The sequence below is a fragment of the Amblyomma americanum genome, chromosome 9 (assembly GCF_052857255.1).
Source record: "Amblyomma americanum isolate KBUSLIRL-KWMA chromosome 9, ASM5285725v1, whole genome shotgun sequence".
Taxonomy (NCBI): Eukaryota; Metazoa; Arthropoda; class Arachnida; order Ixodida; family Ixodidae; genus Amblyomma; species Amblyomma americanum.
In genome coordinates, this window is record NC_135505.1 from 84,390,604 (window position 1) to 84,408,802 (window position 18,199).

Genomic DNA, 18,199 nt, shown 5'->3' on the forward strand with positions numbered 1-18,199 from the left:
ATCTTAATTCATAAGAAGGGAGACTCCAAGGACTTGAAAAATTACAGGCCGATCAGCTTACTATCCGTTGCCTACAAAGTATTTACTAAGGTAATCGCTAATAGAGTCAGGGCAACGTTAGACTTTAATCAACCAAATGATCAGGCAGGCTTTCGTAAAGGATATTCTACAATAGATCATATTCACACCATCAATCAGGTGATAGAGAAATGCGCAGAATATAACCAACCTCTATATATAGCTTTCATTGATTACGAGAAAGCATTCGACTCAGTGGAAACCTCAGCAGTCATACAGGCATTGCGTAATCAGGGGGTAGAAGAGCCTTATGTTAAAATACTGGAAGATATATATAGCAACTGCACAGCTACTATAGTCCTCCATAAAGTCAGCAATAAAATTCCAATAAGGAAGGGCGTCAGGCAAGGAGACACGATCTCGCCAATGCTGTTCACCGCATGTTTGCAGGAGGTATTTCGAGGCCTGAATTGGGAACAGTTGGGAATAAGAATAAATGGAGAATACCTAAATAATCTGAGATTTGCTGATGACATTGCCTTGCTGAGTCACTCAGGAGGTGAACTGCAAATCATGATCAACGAGTTAGACAGGCAGAGCAGATCGATGGGTCTAAAAACTAACATGCAGAAAACCAAGGTAATGTTCAACAGCCTAGCAAGGGAACAACAGTTCACAATTGGCAGCGAGAGTCTAGAAATTGTGCCGGAATACGTCTACTTAGGGCAGGTAGTGACAGCTGATCCGGATCATGAGAGGGAGATAACTAGAAGGATAAGAATGGGGTGGAGCGCATATGGCAAATTCTCGCAGATCATGAGTGGCAGTTTACCAATTTCTCTCAAGAGGAAAGTGTACAACAGCATAATCTTACCGGTACTCACCTACGGGGCAGAAACGTGGAGGCTAACGAAAAGAGTTCAGCTTAAGTTAAGGACAACGCAGCGAGCCATGGAAAGAAAAATGGTAGGTGTAACGTTAAGAGATCGGAAGCGGGCAGAGTGGGTGAGGAAACAAACACGGGTTAATGACATCCTAGTCGAAATCAAGAGAAAGAAATGGGCTTGGGCAGGGCATGTAATGCGAAGGCAAGATAACCGCTGGTCTTTAAGGGTAACGGAGTGGGTTCCAAGAGAAAGTAAGCGTAGCAGGGGGCGGCAGAAGGTTAGATGGGCGGATGAGATTAAGAAGTTTGCAGGCAAAGGGTGGATGCAGCTGGCAAAGGATAGGGTTAATTGGAGAGACATGGGAGAGGCCTTTGCCCTGCAGTGGGTGTAATAGGGCTGATGATGATGATGATGGGCTGTTTGGTATTTCAGGTTAAATGAGGCTTACGTTTTTTCAAGGTCTATAGGAATCCGTGGCATCCGGCGGCTTTTACTTAATTAAACCACTACCGCTGCCGCCTTAGACGCACATTTCACCCCGGTAGGTGAAGAATAGGGACATGCCAGTATTCCAATTTTTTAAACAGTGAATGAAGCATCTGTAGCGGTACTGGTGAAAATGAAGCTGGCGTGACCTGCCTCACGCAGACCAGTCCTTTTTGTTACCTGCGTTCAGGTGAATAGCCACCCGATTCTTGGCCGATCCCCCAGTGTGTGTATGTGCCATCTTTTGATAGGCTAACAATAACGACAACAACGACCAGAAGCTCTGCTCGTGCAACAGAGAACGTTTTCGGCGACCAGCCTCGCCAGCAACGTCGACAGCTTGTTCCGCCGGCTCACCAGCCGCGGCTACCGGGAAGCCAATTAATGTGGACCACCTTCCACACCTGGTCACTCGGACGACAGCTTCAACGCACGCAACGCCGTTTCCACCGGCTCTGCGCTCCTGCCCGTCCTGCCCCTCCACTTGGCCTTGCCGCTCCACGCCCGCGGTTCGCAACCGGCTTTCGGCTGCTTCTCATCCCCATGTACGCACCTACCACCGCATTCGGTGAGCTCCTTCAGTCTTATCAGCGCTCCTTCCTTCCTCAGCTGCCCGGCCTGCCCGCTTTTTATGCCAGGGACCCCGTTTTGTGGCTGGCGCTGCTGGACTCGAACTTTCATGTCATCAAAGTGTCCAGCCAGCTGCTGCGCTATCAGCACGCCAGTCGCGGACTGACACCCGGTCTCCTGGCACAGCTGCGGTTGCCGCCTCCTGGCCCCGCCATGTACGCCGATTTCAAGAAAGGCCTGACGGCGTACTTTAGTTTGGAGCTCCCGCCGACTCTCTGTGCTCCTGTTCCCGACTCACCAGCTGCGGCGCTACTCGACTTACCACCCCTGTGCACGTTCCCTAAGAAAGCTGTTCCGGCTTTCCCTCCACCCGCTCCTACGTCGGCGCGCCTCCCCACACCGGTCTCTCCACTATCGCCTCCACCGTATGTGCCACCACCCACGGTTCGACAAGTGCCATGCGACCACGCGTCGGTCTCTTGCCCACCTTCACACCCAGCTGCCTCGTACTACACCCCGGTCTCTTCCATGTTTGCTGCAACGGCCCCTACGGACGGCCATCCACCTGCGAGCTCCCGTCTCTGGCCGCCTTCTGCCCATGCCCAGCCCTGCTTCCCAACTGTGGCGTTAGCCCTTGGGCCATCACCGGCACCACCATTTTTCGACCCGGGCCCGGACTCGCTTCCAGTCCCAAGTTCGCCTGCTCTCTCAAGCCCGACCACAGTGAGCACAACTGTCATTCCTGTCGCGAGGCCTGCTTTCCCGCCACCCCTGGGCCTTGTCGCGCTTAACGCGCCACCCGAAACGCCTGCCACACATCCCTGCCCACCTGGCGCCTTCACCAGTGCCTGTGCCTTCGCGACAGACGAGACAGCCCTACCGTATCCTTCCCATTTCGACAACTACGCCCCGGACTAGCGTCCTCTGCCCCCAGCCACCTATCCCACAGCAACATTGAGCTCGTTTTTGCATAAAGCCGCTCCGTCTCGTCGACCACTTCGACAACTTCCCTACCCGGCAGCCCGAGTCCCATGCAGCAGACCTCCAGCTCAGTGTCGTGTGCCGTCGTTCCACAGTCGCCAGCGGCTGAGGCATCCCCTCCTCTTCTACGGCAGCGGTTTCCGCACGCCATCCCTTCGTCTGCACCCGCTGGGCCAGCACAAAGCCCGTATCGCCCGTAACTCCCGCCGCCGGTGCATTTTCTGCAATGACACATTCCGGCCCGCTTCAACCCAACTGGCGGCCCCACCAGTAGACCTTCCGACAGCAGCACGCCTACTTCGCCTCCTTTTCCTCGACTTCTCCCTCCTGTTCCTTACGTCATCATCTTCATCCTTTGGCTCCACTCGCCCTTTGCGCAGCAGCCAGGCTCGACCGCCTGAATTTGTTTCACCAGCCCGGCGGCCTTCATGAACCTGTGTCCTGGACTTGGCCCACCTGTACAAACTTGTACATACCGTCTTTTTTTTGCCTTTACCGCAAACCGAGGTGGGGGGGGGGGGAGCACCTGCAGCAGCGCTCGCATCGCCAGCGGCGCTGATGAAGATGAAGTTGGCGTGACCTGCCTCGCGCAGACCAGAAGCTCTGCTCGTGCAACAGAGAACGTTTTCGGCGACCAGCCCGGCCAGAAACGTCGACAGCCCGCTCCGCCGGCTCACCAGCCGCGGCTACCGGGACTCCAATTAATGTGGATCACCTTCCACACATCCACGTATTCGATTCTTAGATGAAATAAAATTTTGCGTGCAGCCAGTTATTTGAATCTATAGGCACATAATCTAAATTATTTCACAGTTTCAAGGATTATAGGCAGATTATGCAAATTAGGCAGGCTGCATCGGCCAGTTAAATTGTTTTCCTTCCTTTTTTTTAAACGGAACAGACGGACGGACGTAAACTTTTTTGTTAAATTTCTTTTTGTAGCGGCGCCTCCTAAGACAGTCTGAGCTAGCTTGAAAGAGTTGGGCACTGCCTCTTGAGTTATCATAGAACTCTTTCTTCCTGATCTGCCTTCTTCAGTATCGATATAGCTATGCACCGTGCTTCTTTTCTATTGAATCTATCCAATTTTTACCTTCCGCGTTTTTAACCTTTCTCCAGCCTTGTGTCCGGTATACTTACTCGCTAGTTTCCTAATTGTTTTCTGCCATTTTGAGTCAACGCTCTATCTGTATCGGTATTTAAATGCCTAAGCTATTTACCTGTTATCGTCCGATTTCCTCAGACGTTCTTTATATAGCATTTTACTCTGAGCTGGTCGTGCTTCGAATAATGGTCAGCCCATATCCACCTGCACTTCCTCCCTTGTGGTTTTCCCCTGGGCACGTAGTGTTAATCTTCCAACAGCTTTCTGATTTACTTCTAATCTCGACTGAACTTCTGCTGTTAAGCACAGAACGACATTCCCGAAGGTAAACCCCGGCCCCATTAATTATTTTCAAATACCTCTCAGTACTTCATACTTGTAGTGCCCCAATAATGCCCTGTTTCATTATCCCGGTATCTCCTCGCCGTTTTGTCAAAAGACTGTTCGTGCTTTTGTGTGTACATCTGCCCTTCGTTTAGCCATGCCCCGAGATATTTGTATTCAACCACTCGTGTTATTTCATGGCCTTGTATTGTAACCACCAGCTCAGTTGTAATGTTGAAAATCATCATACCTGACTTAGTTGCGCTAAAACTGAAACCTTGAGTGTGTCCGTCTCCACAGCAATTAACCAGAGTTTGCAAATCTTCCAGGCTATCGGCGAACAATACAATATCGCCCGCATACATTAAACCCCGTAGTCGTTGCTCACCAACCTTTCCGCCTAATCTTGACATCTGTTCTATAACTCTCCAAACGGTGGTGGTCGCATTTTCATGGGGGCGAAACACAAAAGCCCTGCTCTCGTGTACGATGTCGTCACAGGGCACTGAACATCAAGAAAGTCTTCGCGTTTCTTCGGGACATTATACCCAGCATACCACATACCACCACTCCCATTTGTCTTGAGATTGTTTCCAAGGAAAAAGGCATCCGCTTTAATGAAACCATCGTTAGACACAAACTATGAGGCCACCGGCTGGCAAGTCCGAAATATAAAATGTCGGCATGGCATCACAGGCTCTTTATTGTGCGAATATTTAGCTTTAAACGTTTGAAACGGCTGCCATTGTCGTCCTAGGTAATATTGGCAGTGCATTAATCGAAAAGAAAAACATTCTCAGAGTTCATCACGGCGGTATTGAAAAAAAAAATATTCTAACCTGTGCATGATTGAAATGCACAGCTGCAAATAAATAGTGCTGCACAGCCGAGAACCGTTTTCAATTCAGTCCGTGCGTAGCGCGGCTTGGTTACATTTTCTGTAAAAAAAAGTAAATTATTTCGCGGCATTTCCACGAGAGATCTAAAGCCATGTTTCTAGTTTAACATGCTTCTCCTGCTACACCCGAGGCAGCTGTGTTTCCATGGAAGTGGAATCACCTGTGTGCTGTGCGATGTCAGCGCAAGTCAGAGAACCGTACTTCATCTAAATAAACCCAGGACCCTCCACAACGGAGTTCCTCATAGCCCCAAGTGTCGTCACGGGACGTCCGACTCCGCAATTTAAATTGAGTTATTGCCGATTGCTTAAGTATTCTCAGATCGCTGTTGATAATACAATTAGAATGCATTTTCTTCGAAATAATGTTCTTAACTTGAGGATGTATTGTTACCTAGAAATTTGCAGAGGTATTACTGGTTCAATGTACCCACATATAGCTATAATTAACGTAATGATAGCGATTAATGCGCACTTTACAACACCAAAAATTCTAACTATCGGAGTGACTCATCCTAGAAAGTTGTTGAATATTTTAATTTGACGTTATTCGGTCGACAAGCATGCAAAATGGCATTGCGTGCCTCTTCGAGCTGCGATGGTCGAGCAATAACAGCACGGTCTTCAAAACAGGGCTAACATTTTAAGAAGAAATGCGCAGTTATTTAAAATAGAGTCAAAGTACTATCTGAAGGTCAAAATAGCTTTTCAATGACTTTAATGTCATCTTTCGGGGATATGTCAGCACTGTGATCAGAACGCACAGTCAAGTGATTTTTAGCATTCGCTTCATGCAACTGACTCATGCGTTGTTTGCTGCGTAGGTGTCCTTTTGTACTCGTCAGAAGGTATAAAACAGTGCTTTAAATGGTACCGGTCTGTAGTTTTTCAGTCAGTCGGAGAAAAATGATTCCACTGGTGGTAATTTTGTTTGTGCAGATGATTTCTGCTCCAGGTAAGCCACCGGCGTGATGTTTCATGTCAGAAACAAAATGTTGCATGTTTAAACATTTTAATAGCGGGTATTTTCTATACAACTTTGTAGTACTTTGGATTGATTACTTGTTTAGTTAGGAATTAGAGAAATAAAATCTCCCAGGTCATATTTCAAGAAGAAACCTAAGGTGCTGCATTTTAAACCCTTTTTTTATATGGTTTTCCTTTGACCTCTACACCACCAGTGATTCTCCTTCCTGCCTATCAGTGCATATAATACAAGTCAGAGTTTCAGGGATAATGGGGAGAAAAAGTACGTCGTTGAAAAAACTATTTCAGCAATCTGAGCGAATACAGTGCTTCTTTTTCAGAAATATAAACTGAGGCAGAAGTAATATTTTATGATTATCAATAAATAGCGATATTCGATATCGGTTCCCAAAATACATCGTTGTTTAGGTAAGGGCCATAAAATAGTTCCTATGGCATTTTTGGTTATTGAAAGAATGGTGGATTGAGAAATCTCCCTTCACAAAGGAATGGCCCACACAGTGGCAAGAAAAGTATTTTTTGGATAACGACTTTTATATCACTACAAGTGAAAACCTTGTTTTTTGAAGGTAGCTGAAAAGCAAATTTGCTATTTGGCTGAAATGCGAAGTGGAATGTTGTTTAAACTGATTGCTTGTTTCCTTATTTTTATCCACACTTTTCTCATGATAGCAGTACAGACAACCTTTTTTGCCTATACAATTTTGGAAGCGAAGAATTTCGAACATTTTTCAAAAAATTGTAGATTCCAAGAAAGACACTCTGTCAGGACAGAATTCAGAAAGCAGGAATCAAGAACTTGGACTGTAATCTTTTCTCAGTATTTACTGATTGATACCTTGTAGTATTAACAGAGAAATGTTCGTTCTAGTTTTGTCAGAAAAATTTGAAATTTGCGAAAAATCCCCAACCTTGCTTACGTATTTAAAAATTTATCATCACTGATTTTGTTCAAGATACACCTGATACACATTTTAGTACCTGGTTTTAGATCAGCAGTTAAGCGTGGCTTAGTAGTACTCGGAAATAATATTTTTACGGCAGCAAATATTTGGTTAAAATATTGTTATTGGCTATTGTCAATTTAATGCGCAATACTAACGTGTATTTGGACCTTAGTGCGTATGGATGAATATTAGCAAGGATAACTGCTTTGGAAGCATTTTTTGTTGGATTTGGCTTTCTTAATAGAACGCGACGTGGATAAGTTTTCTGCTTTTTATACGTTCTTTACAGGTTCATTTTTTAAACGTATACGGACCTTTGCTTTGAAAACTGTGATAGATACGTTCGTGAGGTCTTTGCAGATGATTTTTTGTCAAAGAAAACATTATGGCAAGAGCTGAATTATGGCAAGAGCTCAATGAATGTGCTAATATTAGTTTTTATGCAAGAGCTGAATGATTATGTTAATATTGAACTAAAATTAGGTTATCAACGTTTTTTTACCTCTGATTTTTTAGAGCGCGGTTATATTGCGATATTGAAGGCATTCAAACATTGAATTTATGGCAAGTTTTTAAATTTTATTTATAAGAAATGCTGTTAGAAATGTTGAGCGTCAATAATACTCATTTTTAACTCGTCGAGTCGGCTTTCTTGCATTCTGAAATCATAAAATGGTATCTCTCGCATTACTAATACATCAAATGCAGTCGCCGCTAATGTATTTGGTGACGAAAGGGGAGATTAGTTGATTTGCGCTTTGATATTGCGCGCAGCGACGCCATTCTATAAATATGCATTGTGGAAAGCCATCAGAGAAATCTTAATTACGGATGTTGGGCCCTAGGTATTTCCAGCCACAGTGCCGAATAAGGAGATAAAAAAGTTTGGCTCAGCTTTGATTTTGACGCTTAAAATAAAAATTATAATTTTAGCAGATGTACGCCGCCCAGCTTAGCGCATTAATCTGCGAAAACATAATGACATTAGGGCTGAGAATTCTTTAGTGTATAATGTAGGTCTGGAGGCTAGTTTGACATTCTACTGGCGACTGCCGGTTTGGTAGTCTCCCAGGTCCATTGTGACGTCTCTAAGCCAACATGCATATTCGGCCTTTTTCCGCTCGCAGCATTCGGTTTGATTGCGTTTCTGGTGCACTTCACGGACTCCAGGGCCCGATCCACGAAGCAAATTCGACAGGCTAGTTCCCCGTGTTGTGGCAACTGTGCGTTGGATTTCAGGAACGGAAAGAGTATAACTGGCTTACTGGGTCCCTGGACAGCCCAGTCCTGCTATTAGGCGCCATCAGTGTCCGCCTACTTAATAAAAAGGTTTATGACTCCGTTGTTTCTAAGGAAAGGAAACGCGCATAATTGGCTCACTGTGTCAGTGTTGCCTTATCCGCTGTGTCACTGTTACCGTGTGTGGCTGTGTCAGTGTGTCACTGTGACAGTGTTCTTTTATTTGAAGCTGAAATGATCGGTTGGTTTCTAGAAAAAGAAAGGCACATAACTGTCTCACTGAGTCAGCGGAAACATCAATCAGGATATGGGGTGTTGCTGGCGTCAACCTATATAACGTGTAACGCATTACACATCAGCTGTTGTACATTGAAATGGCTTGTAGTAAATAGCCTGTAGAAAGTTTTAACAGCTTTCTGGATAAAAAGATTAATAACCAATTTTTGTACCTATTCGTCTATTTATTCATCTTTTACTGCACGTAATTCCCGCCTAGCTGAACAAAATACCTGCTCAAACCAAACAGCCGTATTTCCGGAGTGCTTTATTTATATATACAGAGCGTTTCACTCAAGGTATTAAACAATTTTTCAAAATAAGCTGTTTGAGTGAGAAGAGCGATCTTTCCTGCACAGCATTTTCAGTGGTATAGCTCTTCACAATGCAGCTGAAACGTGACGACTAGCAAGCTGGTTAAATAATATTGAATAGTTAACTTTCTAACTATTCCTGTTAGCAATCTTAATTACTGATGGGCGTGTAGCTACCGATAAGTAATATCCATATCAGTTTTTATAATTTCGAAAACAGGGTTACCCTCAGCGCTCTTTCCCAACAATTTTTTCGCAACATCGTGCCAATAACCATGCTCTTTTGAGAAGCTTGCATGCAAAGCAACCTCTCCAGCTCACGTAATTCGTCAAAATATATGAAATTTATTACGCTACCGCGCCGGGGGTAACAGCGTTTTCGAAATTATAAAAAAACTGATATGGACATTACTTACGGTTGGCAACGCGGATCTCAATAATTAAGGAGACTAAATGTAAGAGTTAAAAAGTTGACTATTGAATATTCATCAACCAGCCTCCTAGTTAGCACGTCTACCTGTATTCTTGGGTACTATACCGCTGACAATGGTATGCCAAGTAAAAGCGCTCTTCTAACTCAAAAAGCGCAACTTTAAAATTTGTGTAAAATCCTGAGTAAAACCCCCTTTATACGTGCCAGCTAGGTGTTACAGAGAGGACTAATTAATTTTCAAAAAAAAAGGCTTTTGGGTTATCAAATATGGCTTTGCTGCATAGTATTAACATGTAAAGGACATCTGAAAACGGTTAATCGTTTTAACTCTTAAGCTGCCTAAATAATTATCAGAAATAAGCTTTTCCACTATTAGAGTTAGGCCCCTAGTTGCAAGTAGAAATTTGTAGCCGGTGGTTATTAATAGCCATATCAGTTTTTAGAATTTCGAAAGCGCGATTACCCGCGATGCCGTGCCTCGGCAAAATTTGGCTACATCGTGCCAAAAAACAAGTGCATTCGAAAGTATGCAGGCAAAGCAACCTGTATTGTTTATGTAAAAAGTCGAAAAAGTTAAATTTTGTCGAGCCACAGTGCCAAGAGTAATCGCGTTTTGCAATTTATAAAAACTAATAACTTGTTACTAACGACCAGCTACAGATCACTAATTGCAACTAAGCGCCTAACTGTAATGGTTAAAAAGTTTATTATTAAAATTTGGTTAACTAGCTTACTAATAAAATAATTCACCTGATTCATGGCGTCTTTCAACACTGGTAAATACTATGCCGCAAAAGGAACATTGTTAACCATAAAAGCCATTATTTGAAAATTACTTAAATTGTTGTCTGTAACACCTCGTACACATTGTAAAGAAGAAGACGATCTTTCGTACGAAACACGAAGATGACATCGCGCTTCAGGGCACAGCCATCACCGCATCTGTCTTTGCTCGACCTGGCTGGCTTCTCACTGTTTTGCTCCCGTCGTCTGAGTTCATTTACACAAATATAGATACGTGCGTGCGTGCGTGCGTGCGCGTGTGCGTGTGTGCGTGTGTGCGTGTGTGCGCGCGCGCGCGTGTGTGTGTGTGTGTGTGTGTGTGTGTGTGTGTGTGTGTGTGTGTGTGTGTGTGTGTGTGTGTGTGTGTGTGTGTGTGTGTGTGTGTGTGTGTGTGTGTGTGTGTGTGTGTGTGTGTGTGTGTGTGTGTGTGTGTGTGTGTGTGTGTGTGCGTGTGTGCGCGCGCGCGCGCGCGCGTGTGTGTGTGTGTGTGTGTGTGTGTGTGTGTGTGTGTGTGTGTGTGTGTGTGTGTGTGTAGTCGTTAAAAAATGACGGCAGCCGCAACTTTGCTGATTATTTAGAATATTACAGAGTAGTTTCTCCAGAGAGCAGGTAAACAAAACGCTACGAACGAGCTTTGTCGACCGTTCTATTGAGCGATGTCACTTACACCATTGGCGAGCGAAATTATATTGACACGAAGTGGTGACTGCAATCCGAGGATCAGAACGATAGCAAAGATGGCGTCTGAACAAATCTTTATTTGGGGCTGACTCGCGCCCACAGTGGACTGAATCACTCGGCGGCGGCGTAGCAACAAACACGCACGGCGGTCGTCGAACAGAATGCCCACCGCTGTCGGCCATGTTAGATTTAAAGCTGATAGCGAAATTTCGAGATAACGCGTGCAAAGTTACTAGAGCATTCTGGAACAACATTGAATTGGATCCGCCAGGATGTCATCAATCCAGATAAATCTGGTCGCGTCTTGCGTCGCAAACAAAGCGATAAAATGGCGTGGGGGCATATTTGTAGAAGGAAACAAACAGTGCAATGATTCGCGGCATTACTCCCCTCTCAAAGGAGCGTCGATCCCATGTACTAAAACAAATAATGTGACTAGCAACAAATAAAACGTATCTTGCGAAAATAGAGTGTGGAAATGCAGCGTCCTTTATCGCGTATAACAGGGGCTTCAGACAGACGACATGGACAACCTTTGGTCGTACGCGGCGTCGCTGCGATGCAGTTAATGCGTCAAGAATGACTTCCTAATCTAGCTCACCTAGCCAACGAAGAACCTTGTAAGGGTAGAAATAGCGGCGCGAAAGCTTCTCACTACATCCACGGCGGCCAATGGGTGCCCAAACCCAGACTTGGTCTCCTGGCTTGTATTTCGCTTTGCCACTTCGTAGGCTGTAGCGTCTGGCGTCGGTCCGCTGCAGATCTTTGCTCCGTAATCGGGCAAGCCTTAGAGCTTCGTCTGCGCATTGAATGTGGCAGGCGACATCGACGTTCTCTTCTTCTCTAACGTTGGGCAGCATCACATGTAGCGTGGTCGTGGCCTCCCTGTCATGGACGAGCCTAAAAGGAGTTATATAGGTGGTCTCTTTGCACTGCGCTGTTTTAGGCAAAGACTATGTAAGGCAGGATGACATCCCAGGTTTTGTGTTCGATATCGACATACCTGGCAGGCATATCGGCGATGGTTTTGTTCAGGCGCTCGGTCAGTCCGCTGGTCTGCGGATGGTATGCAGTTGTCCTCCGGTGGCTGGTTTGGCTGTAATGCTGGATGCCTTGCATTAGTTCCACCGTGAATGCTGTTCCTCTGTTCGTGATGAGCACATCGGGGGCGCCGTGTCGAAGAAGTATGCACTCCACGAAAAAATTGGCGACTTCTGCTGCTGTTCCGTTCGGTAGGGCTCTCGCCTCGGCGTAGCGGGTCAGATAGTCGGTAGCTATGATGATCCACTTATTTCTAGACGTTGACTTTCCAAAAAGGCCAAGCAGGACCATGCCGATCAGCTGAAATGGCCTCGAGGGAGATTCAATGAGGTTCCGCATTCTTGCTGGTCCTGTGGGAGGGTTCTTTCGCCGCTGACAATCTAGGCACGTTTTCACATAATGTGCGACATCGGCGGATGGTCGGGGCCAGTAATACTTATCTTGAATGCGGCGGAGGGTGCGAGTAAACCGGAGATGTCCAGCTGTCGACTCGTCGTGTGAAGCGTGTAGAACTTCTTCGCGGAGACCACCAGGTACAACGAGAAGGTAGGCTGGTTTTCTCGCTGCGAAGTTCTTCTTCACAAAGACATCATTCTGTACACAGAAGGAAGACAGTCCTCGCTTGAATGAAGGGGGGAGTGAAGAAACCCTGCCTTCCAGGTACTTGATGAGGCGTTTTAAGTCGGGGTCTGAGCGTTGCTGCTGAGCAAAAGAGCTTCGTCTGATGGGTCCCAGGAAGGCGTTCTCATCGTCGTCCGGCGGCGGTGTATCTACATGGGCTCGTGAGAGGCAATCGGCGTCAGAGTGCTTGCGTACGGACTTGTAAACGACGGTGCCGTCAAATTCCTGGAGGCGCAGACTCTATCGAGCGAGGCGGCCAGAGGGGACATTCAAATTGGCAAGCCAGCAGAGAGCGTGGTGACCGCTGACCATCTTGAACGGTTGTCCGTACAGGTAGGAACGGAATTTCGACGTATCCCGGATGATGGCAAGGCACTCCTTCTCAGTTGTCGAATAGTTAGCCTCGGCCTTGGAAAGAGAACGGCTAGAGTATGCGATCGCTTTCTTCACCCTGTCGCTTTTTTGAACGAGGACGGCGCCTAGCCGCACGCTGCTCGCGTCGGTATGAACTTCAGTATCGGCGTTTTCGTCAAAATGCGCGAGGATCGGTGGGGACTGTAAACGACGCTGAAGTTCATTGACGGCTTCTGCTTGCGGCAGTTGCCATTTAAATGGCATGTCTGCCTTCGTCAATTCCGTCAGCGGCTCGGCGATGCGCGAAAATTTTTTCACAAATCGTCAGCAATATGCGCACAGTCCGAGGAGCCTGCGCACTGCTTTCTTATCGGCCGGCGGTGGAAACTGTTCAATAGCAGCTGTTTTCTGCGGGTCTTGGCGTACTCCCTCATTGCTAATGATGTGGCCTAGTAACAGCAGCTGTTCGTAGGCAAAGTGGCACTTCTCTGCTTTCAAGGTTAGGCCAGACGACTTGATGGCGTCTAGTACTGTTCGAAGTCTTTTGAGGTGCTCTTCAAAGTTTGAGGCGAAGAAAACGACGTCATCTAAATATACCAGACAAATTTGCCACTTCAGGCCTGCCAGCACTGTATCCATTACTCGCTGAAACATCGCCGTCTTTTTCATTCACCTCAATTTGCCAGTAGCCGCTCTTGAGGTCCATTGATGAGAAATACATGGCGTTGCAGAGCCGGTCTAGTGTGTCGTCGATGCGGGGGAGGGGGTAGACGTCCTTCTTTGTTATGTTTTCAAGCGGCGGTAATCCACGCCGAATCGAAGTGCGCCGTCTTTCTTTGTCACTAGAACAACCGGTGCCGCCCATGGTCTGTTTGAAGGCTGGATTACGTCTTCCCTAAGCATTTCTTCGACTTGGTCTCGGATGGCTTCTCGTTCTCGCGGTGACACACGGCAGGGTCTTTTAAGGCGAGGTCGGACGTGCTGGCTCGTTATAATGCGATGCTTGGCAATTGGCGTTTGTCGGACCTTCGGCGATGTCGAAAAACACTTACTGTAGCTTTGAAGCATTTTGCGGATCTGGTCTTGTCTGTTCCGAGGCAAGGCTGGGTTGATGTCGAAAGTGGGCGAGTTCTCTTGGTCAGGCGAATCTTCTGCGGAGGGGGCCGGAGAGGGCGAAGGAGTCTCGTACGTCGGATATTTCGTCGAAGAAAGCAATCGTCGTTCCTCTGTTAATGTGCCGGCATTCTTCGCTGAAGTTAGTCAGCAGTACTTTGGCCTGGCCATAGCGGAAATGTGCGATGCCTCTTGCGATGCTGATTCCTCGGTCTAGTAGCAACTGCATGTTCCCCTCGATGATGACTTCAGCGTTAATGGCTTTCGTGGCGCCTACGGCCACGATAACGCTTGAACGGGGTGGGACGCTCACTTCTTCTTCCAGGACACTGTGGGCAACGTGATTTTCCTGAGTTTTTATCGAAGCGATGGCTTCGTCCGTCGAAAGCGTGTTCAGCTTGGATCGCAGGTAGATAATCGCCTGATTCTCATTAAGGAAATCCATACCCAAGATCACTTAGCGGGAGCATTGCGGTAGCGCAACAAAGGTCGCAGGATAGCTATGTCCTTTTACAGTCACTCCCGCAGTGCATCGTCCTGATGGCGTAATGAGGTGGCCCCTGCGGTGCGAATTTATGGACCGTCCAAAGCCATTGTGACTTTTATCAGATGCGCAGCGAATGTTCCATTCATCACCGAGTAATCGGCTCCTGTGTCGACTAGAGCGGTAACTTACCTGCCGTCGATTGTCACTTCTAAGTCGGAGGTCCTGACTCTTGCATTGCATGTCGCTCTCGGCGTCGGGTCACGGCTTCGTCGCGTATGCGAGTCGCGGGAGTGGCGTGTGGTCGAAGCTTTTCTGTGTGGAGTTTTCGGTTTGAATGCAGGTCGCGTCGTGGTCGGGGTTGTCATTCTCTGCGGCGTCGGTGCAGCGAGTGCAGCTTCTTAATGCGGCGTAGCGAGTGCAGCGTCTCCATGGGGCGTGGTCGGTGGAGGATCTTTGGTGTTTCGCTCGTGAGCAACCTCACCTCCAGAGGTAGCTGTCTTTAGTTTCCCCTGCTCGGGCTGGGAGACATTCATCGTACCTCGTAGCAGTGGCGTGGCAACGCAAAGCCAGAGGTTGACGGTGATGGTGAGCGCGAAAGGCGGTTCGGCGTGTACTCTTCGCGACGCAGGTACTCGTCGATTTCCTGCGGACGTTGTCCAAAGCATGGTCGTGAGGCTTTAACGGCAAATCCTCGAAGACCGATACGTCGGTATGGGCAGTGACGAAGAATATGGCCGGCCTCACCGCATAGGAAAGACAACGGCTGGTTTTCGAACGTCCTCCAGGCGTCGAATTTCCTGGGGCCTGAAGGTCAGTCATAGGCTCGGCGGGCGGAGGCTGGAAGGCGGCGTTGTGGAACAAGTGGCTCATCTGGGGGAGGACGTAGGGGGTTCTCGTCGGGGCTGAGGAGTCCTTACTGTAGCGGCGTAGGTCATGGCCTGGGGTTCTGTGGCCGTCAAGGTGCCAAGTGCCTGTTGCACTTCTCCCCGTACCACATCCATCCCAGTCGCTTCTTGCGGCTGTGGGGAGGATGGCAGTAATCGGCGTAGCTCCTCTCGGACGATTTCGCGAATAATTTCTCGCAAGTTTGCGCTGCTGGTGGTCTTCGTGTCCGAAAGGATTGCACAGGAAGATTAAGAGAGATTGTACTGCCGAGCTCGAACGTCGAGGGTCTTCTCAATCATGCAGGCTTCTTGCAAGAATTCCTCGACTGTTTCTGGCGGCTGGCGGACGAGGCTGCCAAAGAGTTGTTGTACGCCGCGCACTAAAAACTGAACTTTCTTTTCCTCGGCCATCTCGGGGTCAGCGCGGCGAAATAGGAGCCTCATCTTCTCGAAATAACCACGAACGGGCTCATTCGGAAGCTGGATCCAGGACTCGGGGAGTCGTTCGGCTCTTTCTTTCCTCATGACAGTGGTGAATACCTCCAATTGTTCCCTCTTGAATAGCTCCCAGGTCGTTAGAGACGACTCGTGGTTTTCGTACAACGTGCTTGCGGAGCCATGCAATGAGAAATATGCGTGTCCAATTTTTGCCGCATCATCCCACTTGTTCAATGATGCCACGCGCTCAAATTGGTCCAACCATTCTTCGGGGTCTTCGCTCTTCGCCTAGGGATCCATTGAAAGTTGGCGGCACCCGGGGCTGCTGTAGTATGATCGGTGTCGGCATATCCGGCGATGTTGCGGTGCTCGTAGAAACGTCTTTTCGCTGTCTGGTGCAGTCCAGCAGGGTCCCGAACTCAGGCTCCTCTCCTTGAAGGCGTCGGCTAACTCGCTGAGCTGCTGGCTCGTCGTCGGGTGCGAAGCGATGATGGCTGGCGTCAGGACTTGAAGGGGGCGTCCGGAACATGGAAGGCCACCCCGCACCTCCATCAGATGTCACAAAGTGGTGACTGTATTCCGAGGACCAGAACGACAGCGAAGATGGCGACTAAACAAAACTTTATTTGGGGCTTACTTGCACCCACAATGGACTGAATCACTCGGCGACGGCGTAGCAACAAACGTGCTCGGCGGACGCCGAACAGAATGCCCGCCGTGTCGGCCGTGCTCAGTTTAAAGCTGATAGCGAACTTTCGAGATAAAGCGTGCAAAGTTGCTAGAAAATTCCGGAACAACGTAGAGTCAGCTCTGTCTGGATGCGATCAATTTAAATCAATCTGGCCGCGTCTTGCATCGCAAACAAAGCGATAAAGCGGCGTGGCGGCAGGTTTGAGGAATGAACAAGCACTGCAAAGATTAGCGGCAATACACTTGCGCTTTGCGCTTTTATTGCTCTAAAATATCTCCGGAAAGCGCTCCAGCGGTGGAGTTGTTAATGATTCGGTGCTCACGCCGCACACCTTTCACAATGAAATCAATTCCCTGGCGCAAAGGACACCGGAAACATTCAAAATGTCGCCCACAACTATCACCTGAAAACGAGGTGCTGGACATAGTACCGACGTTCTGCAGGAGCCTCTTGTACACAGCTTCTGTTTTCTAATGGCGATGAAAATGAAGGTAAACAGCAGGAACGGGCACCATCCCGCGCGTGAAGAGCATGCATTGATGGGCAGGAGTTTTGGCACACGGCGGACGTCTGTCTTTCATATAGAAGGCTAAAATTGCTGCTCACGGAGCATGAAAACGTAATAAAAAGAGTATGATGACGTTGGTCTGTTTGCATTACATTAATAGGCGGCCTTTTAGTGTCTATTTATAATACAGATACTATTATGACTTCAAAATTTGTAAGCAGGCTAATACATTGTAAGATCGAGAAGCGCAATGAACTAGGCGCTCACCTTTTGGGAAAAGGCATATTCGGCGATACAGCTATCCTCACATCACGACCAAGAAAACGGTCACGAATGCTGGACCAAAATTTTTATTTTACAACTTTATATTTTCCAATAAATACGCTTGAGCACTAAATATAAACGCATTCAAGGACTCTGATTTCGCCACCACACTGCACAAGAGGCGCCAAATCCCGATCATTAAGCGTGCTGAGACGTTTTAACGCGCACCTTTGTGTAGGGAGCAATGACTGTAGTATTCAATAAAGCAAGCTTTGATTCTGTAGAGAACAGCATCGCATGCCCAGTAAAAGAGCGGAAAAGATCAGCATGTCGTGCTTTTTTCTTGTCTGCCCTTTGCCATTTGAAAGAAAGCATTTCACGTGGCGCTGGTCTCGGATGATATTTGAAGGCGTTTCTTGTTTTGCTCAAGTCTGAATATATTTCTATGTTTTATGGAAGGTCACTTCCTGTATGTTACATCACGTTCGGGTTTAAATGTTTACTAAAATATCCATCTTAATCTTTCAACATTCAAGATGTACCCATTTATTATATCTTCATTTCACTGTTTACACATCCATTGGAAGTAATGAAATCTTTAAGAGCCCTTGTATATTTAGGTATAGCATGTATTTTATTTCAAGGAATGATCACGTATGCTGTATATGTAAAATTGACTTATCTTGCCGGCAACAAATATTGATTTGCATAGAATTAGAGTGAGGATCATTTCTTTCGCAGCAAGCATTCACCTTGTGCATCAAAAGGTTTTTTCGTTATCTTCCTATTGTCTGTGCTCTGTGTATGAGTTTTCAAATTTTGTATGCTTTTTCTTCCCTCCACTAAATGTCACAGCCGACGAGGAAAGA

At 47.2% G+C, this 18,199-nt stretch overlaps 1 protein-coding gene across 1 annotated transcript in view; it reads left to right on the plus strand.

Moving 5' to 3' along the window:
• The first annotated feature begins 6,136 nt into the window (after positions 1-6,136).
• Positions 6,137-18,199, plus strand: part of LOC144105561 (venom metalloproteinase antarease TserMP_A-like) — a 77,794-nt gene continuing 65,731 nt past the window's right edge. The window contains exon 1 of the mRNA XM_077638679.1: positions 6,137-6,224. Coding sequence (XP_077494805.1) covers positions 6,137-6,224 — 88 coding nt within the window. The remainder of the gene's footprint in view (positions 6,225-18,199) is intronic.